At 41.8% G+C, this 15,242-nt stretch overlaps 1 protein-coding gene and 1 non-coding gene across 2 annotated transcripts; both read left to right on the top strand.

The window, feature by feature from the left end:
• Positions 1 to 2,949: 2,949 nt before the first annotated feature.
• LOC149020307 (alpha/beta-Hydrolases superfamily protein) lies at positions 2,950 to 14,978 on the top strand. The gene is made up of 4 exons (XM_089148413.1): positions 2,950 to 3,233; positions 3,606 to 3,921; positions 5,470 to 5,629; positions 13,894 to 14,978. Exons 1-4 carry the CDS (start codon positions 3,045 to 3,047, stop codon positions 14,366 to 14,368), a joined length of 1,140 nt encoding a protein of 379 aa, XP_089004539.1. The 5' UTR covers positions 2,950 to 3,044; the 3' UTR covers positions 14,369 to 14,978.
• Positions 14,979 to 15,161: 183 nt separating this feature from the next.
• Positions 15,162 to 15,242, top strand: TRNAL-CAG (transfer RNA leucine (anticodon CAG)). Its single transcript has one exon. It is a non-coding gene; the product is annotated as a tRNA-Leu (tRNA).

Genomic DNA, 15,242 nt, shown 5'->3' with positions numbered 1-15,242 from the left:
CATTCCTCAAGATGTACAAGTCTTGCTTTTTAATTTGTTTCCCCACAACTACAAGTGAAAATCCGATTCGGCATTTTTGTCTTGTCGGCTAGAAGATGACAGAAATAGTAGGCCATAGCCAATTTACTTTAACTGAAAACTTACAAAAGTTGATATACGACACCCAGTAGAAGAAGGAGATGTCAGGAGAAAGCCTCCCATGGTACAGTCGGTAGGTTCTTGATTCATTCTAGAATGATTAATGAGTCATCATATGATCAACAGTACTGGTCCGTCAATCTCTGGAGTTCAGAGTTCAGACGCGTTCTTCTTCTGTGGTTGTTGGTTTCGTCACTGAAAATGAAGTTTCACTTTCATCATCAGGAATTACAAAGGTTCTGATATCGTGTGTTGACAATGATGAGGCGTTAAGAAACTTGTTCCTCTTTTTTTTGATGCTTCAATTGAATAAATTTATGAAGGCAACGACCGTTAATTGAATAACCAAGAAGAAGAAGACCCAAAACAATGTCGACCATCTAGAAGCAATATTTTTCTTCTTCTTCATACCTGTACAAGGAGTAATATGTAACTTTGCTGTGCTTGGTTTGCTTGGTTGGACTCTTTTTAAACAAGCGCCATTTGGCTCGTATGGTCCAACCCCAAGCTATATTGGCTCAAGCTTATATGATACAGTAGAATGATCAGAAGATGATTAATATCTTCCTTGAAAGTCCTCTGAGTATGCTTTCTCTCGGTATTCAGAGATTCCCTTTTTCAAATGATTATATTACAGTTTAAAAAACTAATAAATAAATCAAGTCAAATTTGATGACCTTTCTCATTCCATGATATTAGATTAAATTAAAATTAGGCCTAGATTCAAATCTTAGACCTCATACAACGTAGCGTCGGTCTTTTACCAATTGAGCCAATCCTTGCGAGATTATCTAATTTGATATTCTTTATCACCTAGGTGGCTAGGTTAGACTATCTACTATATTAAGTCGGCTACAAAATCAAGTTGGCTAATGCTTACATCAATATTCAAAATAGATAATGTTTCATGTCCTCTTTTTATTGGTATACATTAATAAATACGACACAAGTAATGATTAGCACTTGTTAGTGAGGAGTTCACATGTTCGATTCTCCCTATGGTATATGTATCTCCACCCCCTTATATATATAAATAATAAATAAATAAATAAATTAATTAATAAGAGTAAATAAGTTGGGCTGGGCTTGGCCCATTACTTAAGACTTTTAGTTTGGGCTTAAGGCAAGCTTGGGTTAATGTTTTCCTTCTATTTTTCTTTCACTTTTCCTATTTTTGGGAGTTTTACCCGCCACCTACTATTATTGGGGTGAAACTAGTGACCACTTAGTCGCTCACTATTTGCTTGAAATTTACATGGTATACTGTTAAAATTACAAGTTACTCACAATTAAGATTTTCTGTTAAGTGATGGGCAAAATGACCTAAATACGCTTATACCCATTTAACCTGTTTAAAATTTGAAATACAAACTACCTAAATGTCCTTTGGACAATAATTTGACACTATTAGCCATAGTTAGCTTTTGTGTTTTTTTTATCAAGATTTTGTTAGGGTCTGTTTGGTTACTTGAGTCTGGAGATCTTAAATCTATGGAGTCATGATTTATAAAATTAACTGTTTGGTTAAGTTGAATTGTGGTTCGGAGAGTTTTGTCAAGGTGATTTTGTGAATACACAAATGTTTAGCGCTTTTATAGTAGACCTCATACCTATAAATCTACATATCCACATTTTAAGTGTAAAAAGGTGAATCCCTTGATTTCATGAATCCAATGATTCACTCAACCAAATGGATGTAAATTTCTCATTTATGAATCTAAAGATTTGAAGATTAAAAGAGCTTTTAAGCCTCCTTTAAGAAAGTATAACAAGAGAAGAAGAAGAAGAAGCAAGATAGAAAGACTCTTGTATAATACGAATAATTAAAAATTGAGTTTTTTGCTGCTTTCAGACTCCAAAGACTAGAGGGACGGTCGGAAGGGGTTCAACTTCAGTGTTGTGCATTTATTGTGCAGCATTGTCCTGTCAACAATCGAGATCAAATATGTCAATATTTGATCTCAACCGTGCGTTATGGTTTTCACTACCTTTGAAATGGACAATCAAAATCAAAATCTCAATCAAAATGGAGGTTACACTCCAAAAGCAGAAAATTTGGGGGTTGGGGGTTCAATTGGAGCATGAGTTTTCCGTCAAGGCACTAGCCGCACTACATTATCATCCATAAAAGCGTTTCTCTGCATTCATTACCTAGGTTTCTTTTCCCTGAGTCTGCTTGTCTGCTATATTGTCTTTTTGTGTTACTTCGTTTCTTGTGGCATTTCACGTCTATTCATCATTTTTTTCTATGTTTTTTGGGTTAGTTTCATTTTCCTCCTAAATGACTGACTTGCAGAGGGTTGATGGAAACAACAAGAGTTTCTTCCTTTACTAGAGATGGAATCAGGCTTTTTTGTGCGTTAATGGGGTAAGGGCATTTAAGTATTTAGTGAGTCAAATTAGGGATAAAATATTATTTTACGTTTAGAGGCTTTGATAATTTGAATGTAAATTTAAATGTGTTATAAATAATTGCTTTGTCTTTATCCTCCAATCCTGTGGCGCTCGCCCGGCTTTTTCCTGCGGTTCCCGCCTATCCTCTACATGAGGTAGTGGGATCAACACTCACAAATTCACATGTGTAAGGAAGAGAAGTATGGGTTCCACATTGGTTTTTTTTTGTCAGGTAAAGCGGTGTAAGTTTTACATTCATGTGAGTGTGAAAAAACGGTCGAACTATGAGATGTGGTGGAAGATCTGACTCCCATAGCAAGTCGTTGTCTACTTGCCTGTGGGTCCCATATGAGGGGTACCGTCTCTGCCCGGCGTCAACAACCGCAGGTAGAAAATCAAATCAAAATGAATAAAAAGAAAGGAAGATGAAGCGCCAGAAATGCAATTAAAACTTAAAAGTCCTCACCCATCTGGTTTTCCCTTCGAACCCTAATCTTCATTGTACATCATTCATGGCCACTGCTACTGCGACTTCCTACCTCTCCCCCACCACAGCGCGTCTTTCTTGTAGTTTGTATAGGCCATCTTTCTCTCAAATTCTGCAATTTCGTCGAAAATCCCCCGTTATCAAGGCCTCCACTACTGTTGATTACCCAAAAGTTTCTACCGTCGGTAAGCCCTCGACCCCATCTCCATCAAAGGTAAGTCCAACTGTCCAAATGCTTATATTTCTCCTTGTTCATTGTTTCACACTAAGATTTTCTGGAATATTATGGAATTGAGCAAGAAACTCTTTATCGATATTGTTATAATCACCTAATCAGTAACCATGCCCATGAAGTAAAGATTCAGAAATATAAAACTTGAGAATTAGTAGTAAAAATGATTGTACACGCATTTATGCCTCATGAACCCAACCCTCCATCCTCCGTTATCTAAGCAGGAACTGTTCTGCCATAAGTGAGCTTAACCGTTCATGATGTAGTTACACTGCAATTGGGTGTGATTTATCGATCGGAATGAAATGGGCTCTTTATTTTAGTTGTCTTACAATTGGTTTTAGTGGCTGTCAGACTGGCAACTGGCAATGGAAATTCAATGAGAAACCTGTTAATATCTATTATGAAGAACATGATGGGGAGAAACCTGAGTCTCGCAAGAACATCCTTATGTTACCCACAATTTCTGATGTTAGCACGGTAGAGGAATGGAGATGTGTAGCTGAAGATATTGTTGCACGGAATGGAAATGTCAATTGGCGGGCTACTATTGTTGATTGGCCTGGTCTTGGTTACTCTGATAGGCCAAAATTGGATTATAATGCTGATGTGGTAGAGAATTTCTTGGTAGAATTTATCAACGCAGCTGATAGTCCTTTACGGCAGTCAGGTATGGATTATCATGTCTATTATCTGTCAATGACAACTTCACATTGCTTTTAAGTTACTTTATTTTCTTGAGGTTTCTTTTGTTGATTTGTTTTCCATTTGTTGCACAACAACAACGATGTTGAGTTTTCCATTTGTACCAATGGGGATTGTCACATGGATCCTAGCTCTCCAGTTAGCCATATTCGAAGTCATACATGATTTGAGGCCTTACCTAATCATGTCTTTCTTGATTATTTCTCATATGGTAAATTTTGGCCTGCTCGTGGCTCTTTTGGATCCCTCAATCTGAATCATATCATTCTTTTGTATTGGTGCATCTCAAAGCCTCTGTGGGACATCTCCATGTCACCTAAACGAGTCTCTTGAAGCTTATCACAAAATAAAACAGTTCCCGGACCATCTCTAGTATAGTCACCCTTTACTTTATCCTTCCTAGTTTTGCCTCACATGCAAGTTGACATTCTGATCTCGGCTAAACTCTTTTTATTTATATGGTACTTTGTACCCATACATCATAGTTGTTCGAAAAACAGATGTATATAAGTTTCCTCTAGGCTTTAAAGGAATATCCAGATAACGTAAAACTCTGAATGCTCCTCTCCACTCATCCATCCTATTCTAATATGCTAAGTAACATCATCATTTATGTCACCTTCTTTATTTAAGAAAGAGCTTAGTCTTCAATATTTACTTTGTATAATCTCATTGTCATCAGTATTTGACCCCCTCTGTTTCTGTCCCAGTGTGGCTAAAAGTACACAGCAAATGCTACATCTTAGTTTTACTTAGACCTAATGGTTTGACAAAAAAATAGAACTGAGAAATACTTGAAGCACACAAAAACTCATTAGAAAGATATTTTCCCCAAAAGATATCCTTAATGACCTCAGTAGAAGAACTCCTTGCCTTGCTAACTAATCCACCATTTCATTGCCCTTCTTGGAAACCTAATTCTCCATATCTTTCTAAAGTTATTTATCATGTATGGTTCTTGACTACTAGAAGATTTGACCATGAGTGAAGAAGAAGAAGAAGAAGAAGAAGAAGAAGGGGGGGGGGGGGCTCAGCTAATGCCATCATGTGGATGAGATCCTGTAAAGGAGCTGTGTCATACAATCACATGTTATTAATTTCTTCACTACCTTGCTTCTCAGGAATGTTTCTTTTGGTTGTTTCCAAGGAGAAAAATGAAATAGCGGTCAGTTGGCAAAGCAAGGAGTCCTTTGATTGAGGATATTTGTGTGCTTCATGTAGTTCTAAGCTTTTATTTGGAATCGATCCCCTACAATTTCTTGTTTTCTACCCCTACGGTGCGCGGCCCTCAATAGTGGTGTCCTAACACAGTTATTCACTCTCTCTCTCTCTCTCTCAATATTTTGGGCAAAATTCAATTAATTGTTTTGATGTCTGCTCTTGGGTTTAATCATCCCTGATTCTAACCATTGTAATGGAAGTTTTGCCTGCTTTCATTTGGCTGTCTGTTAGCATCCTTGTAGAGAAGACAATCTATGTGTTTGTTACTTATAATCTTGTGAAATATAAGCAGGCGATGAACTGGTAGTTGTTGGAGGGGGCCATGCTGCCACAATAGCACTTCGAGCTTCAAAAAAGGGGTTGGTAAAGTTCTCAGCAATTGCTGCTGTTGCACCTACCTGGGCTGGGCCGCTCCCTATTGTTTTTGGTCGGGACTCCAACATGGAATCAAGGTAGTACAAAATCAGTTCTTTCCGTGTTTTGTTGGATACAATATTGGCTACTTTCAAGTAACTGATGTTATATGTTTTATTTGGAAGAACTGTTATAGGAAAATCAGTTTTTTTTTTTTTTTACTTTGGGTGCAGAATGATAGTTGCGATCTACATGCAGAATCTTAGGTAGTTTTTGAGTTGGCCAATATTAAGGAACAGACTGACATTACCTTGGTTATTTAGGCCTATATTCCCATTAGTCTAGTACCAATCTAACTATTTAAACAGGTCTACTGTTTTCATGAACAAAATAGATTAAAACCTATTGATATAGCTATGTATGTTAGAATTGTATTCAGTATGATTCCCTGTATGTATGAATTCTTCCGTGTTAAAACGTTAAATGGAATCCCCAAAGAAATTAAGGTATCAAACCATTAATTTTTAACTTGGTATTACATGCGAGTCCATATATCTCAAACATAGCCATAAGAACAAAATTTTTGCAAGTTTAAGGCCAACATGTCCATTAAAAATTTTTGGGAAAGACCAGGAGCCATGCCCAAGCTTAGAGCAGTCAATAATCAGTGTTGGCATCATAGGCCCAAGCTGATCCCAGAAAATTGGTGGGTTAGAGTGGTTGGCAGTCATATGCGTAATATTTTTGCAATATCAAATCCAAAATTTCCATACAAGTTAATTGGAAGGGTTTGTAAGCAGACCCCACACTCCCCTCTTTGCTATGGGAATATCATTTAGTTGATCTATGCAGCTTTGCCCATGCCAAAGCCCAAGCCTGGAGCAGTCAGTGATTGGGGTGGGCATTTCATGCTCAAAAGATGAGCCCATAATCAGGTGGACTATAGTGGTTGCCTGGTTGGGTTTGCGCTCAAGATTGCCATGCTGCAAATATATGCTAGATAAACATTATCCTAGAATAGAAGTTCCCAATCTAATTAGTTATTGCATTCCTTTGACAGTGGTGTTGGTCTTATCTTGTCTGAGTTGATCAAAGATTTAGGCCATCCTAATATCCTACTTGGTGGACTTGTAACCATGATATTGTTGGTGGGACCCCTTTTTTTTTGGATGAATAAATAATATATTAAAAAACAACAAGCAACACTACAGGAGAGGAGAAAGAGGAACAGAGAAAGGGGGGGGGGAGGAGCAAGGAGCTCAAGAGGGGGAGAAGAGGGAGCAGTGGAGACCCCAAAAACTAACAATTAACCTATTTCTGGGGTTGTTGGCAACAGGGGAATGGGGGAGGGAAAACAATCTAGAAGATACATCAAAGTAGATGGCTTTCCAAATCAAGTCTAGGGATCGAGATTTGGGCCATCTTCTAAGGTTGTGCTCCCACCAAATGTGGTGGATGGCGGCACTAAAGACTAGCTTGCCAAGGCAATCGCAACATGGAGTGGCAATCAAGATTCCTCGAGATCCAGGACCAATCACGAACAAACCCATAAGAGCGTCTCGAACGGGGCCATATGGATGCAAGGGCCATATCCCAAATGGGGCGGGAGAAGGGGTAGGAGAAGAAAAGGTAATCAATGTCCTCAAGACCATTCCTGCATAGGGTGCAGCTAGGGTTGGCGGGGATATGGCGGCTGATGAGGAAGGCATGGATAGGTAGAGCATGATAGAGAGCTCTCCAAAGGGTGAGGGAATGGCAGGGGATGTGGCCTTTGAACCAAACCAAATGGGACCAGGGGACATGGGGGTGGGGAGACCGGAGAAGGCTCCAAGTTGAGGAAATGGTAAAGGATTTGGATGGCAAGGGGTCCAAATGGTGGTATCGCGGGATAGGTTAAGAATAGGGGGGAGCGAGTTCCAAACATGAGTGAGGCTGGGGTGGGGGAGAGGGGACCAGGCCCCTTGGGAGATGAAATTGTCGAGGGTGGCAGACTTAGGGATGCGGGTCTTATAGACAGTGCGGGGACCAAGAAGAGTGAAGAGAATGCCCAACGGATGCCAGGGATCAAGCCAGAAAAGGGTGGAGGAACCAAGTGAGACTTGGATAGAGATGGCGGAGAGAGCGCAAGGCCAAAGGAGAAGAATCTTCCTCCAGATCCAAGATGGATTTGAGGGGCAAGAAGCAGTCCAGAAAGAATCCTGTTTGAGATGTAAGAATACACCCAGGAGACCCAGATGGAGTTATGCTTGGTAACAATCCTCCAAATGAGCTTAAGGAGGCAGGCCAAGTTGACGTCAGAGATGCGACGGATTCCAAGACCACCCTCAGCTTTGGGACGACAGATCGCCGCTCATGAGATGGGATGAAGGAATTTGGAAGTTTCTTGACCTTTCTAGAGAAAAGCACAAAAGAGGGACTCCATGGATTGGATAATGGATTTGGGGATAGAAAAGATGCCACTCCAATAAAGGTAAGAGGATTGGAGGACAGATTGAATGAGCACCACTCTCCCAGCAAAGGATAAAAGTTTTCCTTTCCAGAGTTGAAGCTTTTTCCGAATGTGATCAAGTATAGAGGAGCAGTGGTGGCGGGTGAGCCTACCGGGAACGAGAGGGAGACCAAGGTAGGTCACAGGGAAGGAGCCAGGACTGAACCCTAAGAGCTGCAGAAGAGAGGCACGGGTAGCGTTCGAGACACCGGAGAGAAAGATAGAGGACTTGCTGAGGTTGACTCGGAGCCCAGAAAGAGATTCAAAAGAGGAAAGGGAGGAAAGAATGATGGAGATGGATTGATGGTCCGCTTTTGAGAAGATCATAAGATTATCCGCAAAGGCGAGGTGGGTAAGGTTAGTGGATCTACATTTGGGAATTGGAGAGATGAGGAGAAGATCCGTGTTTGATTGGAGGATACGGGAGGGAACTTTGAAAGCCAAGGTCAATAGGTAGGGGGAGAGAGGGCAACCTTGGCAGATTCCCAACTTGGAGGGGAAGAAGCCAGCAGGGGAGCCATTTGTAATGATGAAGAAGAAGGGGGTTGAGATACAAATCTGAATCCAGTGGATAAAAACCGGAGGGAAACCCATAGCAAAGAGGACCTCGCTAATGAAATCCCAATGGATAGAATCGAAGGCTTTGTGAAGGTCTACTTTTAGAAGAGCAGCCGGGGAATGATAAGATCTATCAAAACCTCGAACAATTTTCGCGCAAAGGAGAATATTGTCCGAGATGCTCCTACCCAAAATGAAAGCAGATTGGTTAGAGCTTACCAAGGATGGGATAACCTTCTTGATTCGATTGGCAAGTATTTTAGAAATGAATTTGTAGATAACGTTGCAAAGGGAAATGGGGCGAAAATTGGAGAGAGAGGAGGCACCGGGCTTCTTTGGAATGAGACAGAGGAAAGTTTGGTTAATGGAGGAAAGTTGGGAAGGATTGAGAAAAAAGCTCCGGATGGCGTGGACAAGATTGTCCACAATGAAATCCCAGGAAGACAGGAAGAAACCCATACTAAAGCCATCAGGGCTAGGGGCACGGTTGGCTTTGTAAGAGCGGATAGCAAGGAGAATCTCCTCTGGGGAGGGGATAGAGCGGAGGGAATTCAAATCGGTGGGAGAAACAAATTTGTTAAGGAGAGAGGGAGGGAGGGGAGGGCTGGGGAGGGAGGGAAGGCAGGGAAAGAATACTGGAAAAGAAGGAGACAACTTCATTCCTGATATTAGGGAGATTAGTGACCAGGAACCGTTCTTAGACAGGAGACCAAGAATGGAGTTGTGGTTCAAACGACCTTTGAGGGAATGATGGAAGTAGGCATTGTTTGCGTCTCCCAGATTGAGCCATTTGATACTTGCTTTTTGCCGAAGAAAGCATTTCTCTTGGGAGGAGAGGGAAGAAAGGGCAAGGGAGAGAACACGTTCTTCCTCAGTCGAGAGAGGGGTTCGAGGGATCCCCATGGAGAAGGAGCTGGATTCTAGAGAGATCAGAGTAGCAAGAGGAGACTTGGGAGGATTTATTTCCAAACGTGGAAGAGTTCCAAGATCGGTGGGCGAAACTTAGTGTTTTTGAGCTTGCGAGCTAGGGCATTCAGGGGGAGAGAGTTGCAGTGGGTCGGCAGATGCCAAGCCTCAATTACCGTAGGGAGAAAAGAAGGGATAGTGGTCCACATATCGAAGAATTTGAAGGGTTTGGGGCCAGAGGAGGGGAGTGGTCAGAGAGACTGGGAGGGGAGAAAAGGGCATGGGATGTAGGGAAGGTGGCGATCCAGGACTCATTGACAAGGAAACGATCTAGCTTTGAGGCGATACGGGCATCCCCAATCCTCCGATTCTGCCAAGTGAGAAAATGGCCAGACCATCGAAGATCAGAGAGCCTCGTATCCTTGAGGCAAGAATTAAAATCTTCCACCGCCACAGGGTCCGGAAGGTTGCCACCAACCCTTTCATACGAGTATCTGATGATGTTAAAACTGCCCCCAATGCCCCAAGGGAGACCTTCAGTAGTAGGAGCCAGAGAACGAAGGTCCTCCCAAAGAGGGGAGCGGTCAGATGGCCGATTAAAGCCATAAATAATGGTGAGAAGGAGAGGGGAAGGCGAAGAGGAAGTGGTAAGATGGAGGTGCATGTATTGAGAGGACGAAGAGAGAAGGGAGACTTGAAATTTAGATGGATCCCAAAGGATCCAAATACGGCCATTGGGAGCAAGGATAGAATTGGAGAGAAAAGACCAAGAGGGAGCCAAAGCCTTGGCAATCCGAAGGGCATTATCGTTGTGAACATGGGTTTCAATGAGGGTGCAAAAGTATGCTTTGGATTCACGGATGGTAGATTTTACATCAGCTTGCCTAGAAAGGGCATTCAACCCCCTAACATTCCAAATAAGGATATCGGACATGGACATGGCTAAAGTTGGGAAGGGGGAGGGGGCATCAGTCTTGCTAGATGATGTGAGGGCAACAGGTAGAGAAAGAGATGGGGATAAAGAAGGCCATATAGAGGGAGATAACAAGGTAACCTCACACAAAGGGGAATGAAGAGGAGAGAGTGTTTCAAATAGGTTTGGGTCAATGGAAGACTTGGAGTCGGGTGAATTAGGATAAAAGGGTTCCGAAGAATAGTCAACAGGAGCCAGAGATGGGGGATCAAAGGGGATTTTTGCAGGCATAGAGATGGGCGAAACTTGGTTCAGAGGATCCTGGGTGGTTAAGAGCGTATCTTTCATGGGCCGAAAATGGGTTGGATGAGGGGTATCAGGGGTACAAACGCAGAAGGATGTGGGTTGGCCAAAATTCTGGGTTTAGTGGGCTTAGTGACTGGATGGTGGGATAGGCCAGGGATGTTAGGCTTGCTTGGGGGTTTTTATAGGGGTGAACTTGACGAAGGTTTAGATGGGCTTGGGTGGGGAGGCCCAAGAGGAGGTGGGTAGCCGTGGGGGTTGGGAGGAAAAGGGGGTGGGCCGGTGGCAGGCAGGGGCCCCACTACACCGACAACGAGGGAGGTAGTTGGGGGTTTAAAAGCGGGAATAGGATGAGGGGAAGCCATAGCCTTTTTCATTTTTTCATGCGGAGCAGAGGATGACGATCCTGCAGAGGCTTTAGGAGGTAAAGGAGCACATGGCTTTTCGGTTGCAGGTGAGAGCAATAGCATTCTTTTCGCAATACCTGGGCTGTCGTGATGGGTAGGATCATGGAAAGCCTAACTTTGAGATGGCCGAGAGGCAGGGGCTTTGTCAAAAGCGCCTTCGATGTGAATGGATGAAGCTTTGAGCAGCGCACTGTCCGGTAGATTAGAGTTGTTCCCCTGAGAAGCAGGGTTTGCAGAAGACATAGAGGACAAAGACGCAGACCTAACGGAGAGTCGAAATTTTTTCCTTTCTTTTTTTTTTCTTCTTCTTGTTTCTCCGGTAGGTTTTAGTCATCGGAGCGGTCATCGGAGGAGCGACGGTAGTGTCTACCGCCATCTCCAATTTTTCCAGCTTGTCGATCAGAGGGATTTGAGCAGAACAAAATAAATCATCTTCCATTTTTTCTTCAAAGAGTGGAGGAGCACGATCACGACTAACTGGATGTGAATTTTCAGTGATCGGCTTGGGCAAAATTCCAAGAGAGGCGGTGGTTTTGGGGAAACCAGATTTGCAGGATGAGACATCGTGACCAAAAGATGCACAGGCCTCACATCTATCAGGGAGCCAGTCGTAAGCTATGATTTGGTTGTAATGCAAGCCATTGTCGTCTTCGATGATAATGTGAGGGGGAAGGGGTTTGGCTGCAGAGATTTCAACACAGTTCCTAGCATACGAGAGGCGTTCCAACCTTGTAGTCTTCAAATCAGAGTGGAGGGGGCGACCAATTGCTGAGCCGATTCTATTGAGACAGTTTTTATTCCAGAAATCCAGAGGGAACCCAGGGAGGTTGATCCACAGGGGAATAGTACTGAAGTTGACCCTGCAGAGGGGCATAGATTGTTCCCAGGGCTTGATGAAGATGGGCGATTTGCCTATGAACCAGGGAGATCCTTCGATAGCTTTGGCTTTGCAAGAAGGAGAGGCAAATTTGAAAAGAAAAGTGTTGGCATCAATTAGGTATGTTTCCATTGAGTCTTGGGATTAAGTAAAGGTGATAATGATGAGATACGTTAGAGCCAGAAAAAAATTCTAAACACTGGCGAACCAATCAAAAACCAGAATCAGAGTCTGAAGTCTCACAAATATGGAACTTCTAGTGAATGGAAGTTGCAACTATAAGTCTATAACCCTGATTCTGAGGCTGAAATTAGTATATCGTGCATGCCCTAAAGGGGTGACAAAAGTGGCTGAGAATCATAAAAATATCAAAGAGGACTGATGGTTAGATAGGCAATAGCATGTATAAGTCATGCTTCATTTATCTGCTGGTCATCATGCTTGGGGAGTAGAAAGGAAAGGGAAGGACATTATCAAATGTCAACCCTAGTAGATCAGTGGAAGTTTTGAAGTCACTGGCTGAAGAGTCAGAAAAGGAGGCTACTATATGTAAATTTTTAGAAGATGAAAGGAAATACTAGAACAATAATAGGGGATTCAATGAAACACGAAAGTAGTTTAAAGTCACCCAGCAACAGTTTTTGATAGAGAGAATTACTGGAAAACCTCAAGACCTGTAAGGGAAGAAAGATAAAAGAAAATGAAAATTATGGGAAATGGGGATATGACTACGGGCTTCGCTGCCAGTCCCAGACCAAGTCGTCACCACCTGAGCTTTGCTGGGCATTATGACGGAAGAAAAATGTTCAATTAAGCAATGACTGAAATCCGTAGGCACCATGCCCCTCCTACATCATAAAAGTAGAAAGCCGTTCCAAATAAAAGGAGGCTGTTTACAATATGGCAACTCTAGAAAATTAGCTAGTCCAAGAAAAAGGGAACAATGAAGTAGGAATATGCTAGCATAAAAATAACTACTATTACAACATGCAGACTAGTATAAAATTGAAACGAACTACCTAACACCAAAGTAACTACCATTACATCATACAAACTAGTATAAAATAGAATCTAACTACTTAACACCTTGTAGCTAGGGGTGTAAATGGATAACCGAAATCCGCTTCCGAATTTGCATCCACATCCGTTTAGGGGTGTCCGAATCTATCCGATTATTAATAGGATGCGAATATGGTATACCCCTTTCTTACCGATTATTATCCGTCCGATAAAATTATCCAATTAAGTTACTTATTTAGATTTATTATTCTTATTTTTATAAATTTTACTTATGATATGTCATTATTTTTCTAGATTTTCTACTAAAATAGCTACCAAAGTTGTTAAATTCTTAAATTTCAAACCTAGACCTCACAAATAAAAAGGTAAAGATGTAAACAGGTAGTTGAAAACTTGTATTCAATCTATATTCATGCCCATTTAAAAAAATCTACTTGAGAAAATAACTATCCGATTATCATTCGAATCCGATAGAATCCATCCGAAAACCGATAGGATATTATCTGAATCCGTCCAAATATAATAGGATGTGGATATGGATATACCACTATCCAATCCGAATCTGGTCCGTTTACACCCCTACTTGTAGCCCATAATTCCCTAATGGGCTCTTTACAGTAGAAAACTTAAAATTACTTAACCCATTGGGGAATTACATTTGGACCTAACTTCTAGAACCATGAGTTCAACTTAATCCCAAAAACTGAACCAATCCCAAAACTGAAAATCCTTTTTCTAAGGGATGTGATCTGCTCCAGGTAGGTCCAACACGCTGCAGCTTCTGACTGCTGATTTCTTTGGTTGTCTGGCCTTGTGTTTTATATGGGTCTCAAGATAATATCAGTGAGTAAACCTTGTTTATTCATTTTCTTCTGCCCTAAAACATACAGGTATGGGCTGTTGAGGGGCACCTTGAGAACCCCTGCTGTGGGTTGGATGATGTACAATGTGCTTGTCAGCAATGAGAAAGCTATTGAATCGCAGTACAAGTCTCATGTCTATGCAGACCCGGAGAAGGTGACTCCCGGCATCATCGAGAGCAGGTATGCCCTGACAAAACAGAAAGGGGCACGTTATTTGCCTGCTGCATTCTTGACTGGCCTTCTTGACCCTGTCATGTCGCGGGAAGAATTTGTTGAACTGTTTGCTGCTTTGGAGGGGAAGACTTCTGTCCTTGTTGTGTCCACCACTGGCTCACCTAAGAGGTCAAAAGCAGAAATGGTTGCTCTGAAAGGAGCTAAAGGGGTCGGCAAGTTCATCGAGGTTCCAGGGGCTCTTCTTCCCCACGAAGAATATCCTACTATCGTTGCAGAGGAACTTTACAGGTTCTTGCAGGAGAACTTTGACCCGCAGTTTGAAAGTTGATGTTGGATGAGACTGTTTTGAATTGAAGAGTAAGTAATTGTCTTTTATGTTTTACCCAACAGGAGAACTTTCGTCTACATAATTGCATAGTACTATAGGCAATATTTAGATATTTTTTTCACAATGAGAAGAGTATGTAGCAAAATACTTGGTATCTATATGAATCGGAAATAATAATACCTTTGTCCTGAAACTACTGCTGTTAGGTCTTAAGATGATGGCATGGGGCAGTGTAAATGTTTGGCTGGCCATGTGGAAGAACCACCTTTTCAAGGGTCTACTTTGATGAAAGTGTTCTAGGTTTGGCAAGAGTTTCATCAGGAACAGGGAGTGTTTTCTACCCATTCTTCTGTTCTTGTGTTACGGTTGTTGCATCTCTGATTGAATTTCTTTATGTTCGAGTTATATTGTCCCCGCCTTATAATGTTTGCTAGTTTAGTGATGATTACTCAGAACATGGCTAACTGAAAGATTTCAAAATTAACTTTGTAAGGACGAGGGAACGTTGGTTCATATAGTGGATAATGTAGGGGATGGGCTTCAATAAGGTTTTTGCTTGATTTAATTGTGTTCGACTTGATTATAATTTCTGGCAGTGGCATGGTTGTTTGTCTCGTTGATGCATCACTTCTGGCCTTACATAGGCTGTTTTGATGTCGTGAAGCTGCAAAGGAATCAGAGTCTTGGTGAACAGGTCAGATCATTAGTTTTCTTAGTTAAATGCTAAGTTGTATGAAAACGATCAATGATTTTCTTAATTAAATACTAACTTTTATGCCCTTTTCATAACAACGTCAAGATGGCCGAGTTGGTCTAAGGCGCTAGTTTCAGGTACTAGTCCGAAAGGGCATGGGTTCGAATCCCATTCTTGACA

The sequence above is a fragment of the Hakea prostrata genome, chromosome 3 (genome assembly GCF_041222555.1).
Source record: "Hakea prostrata isolate BN-2017 chromosome 3, UWA_Hpros_2, whole genome shotgun sequence".
NCBI lineage: Eukaryota > Viridiplantae > Streptophyta > Magnoliopsida > Proteales > Proteaceae > Hakea > Hakea prostrata.
This window is presented reverse-complemented; position numbering and strand designations above follow the sequence as displayed.

What these genes read in the sequence shown, in the direction of transcription:
- LOC149020307 (XM_089148413.1), top strand. Translation starts at nt 3,045, where the DNA reads ATGGCCACTGCTACTGCGACTTCCTACCTCTCCCCCACCACAGCGCGT. An exon ending in TAGTCCTTTACGGCAGTCAG is followed by an intron (nt 3,922 to 5,469) that starts GTATGGATTATC and finishes AAATATAAGCAG; the next exon opens with GCGATGAACTGGTAGTTGTT. An exon ending in GACTCCAACATGGAATCAAG is followed by an intron (nt 5,630 to 13,893) that starts GTAGTACAAAAT and finishes TAAAACATACAG; the next exon opens with GTATGGGCTGTTGAGGGGCA.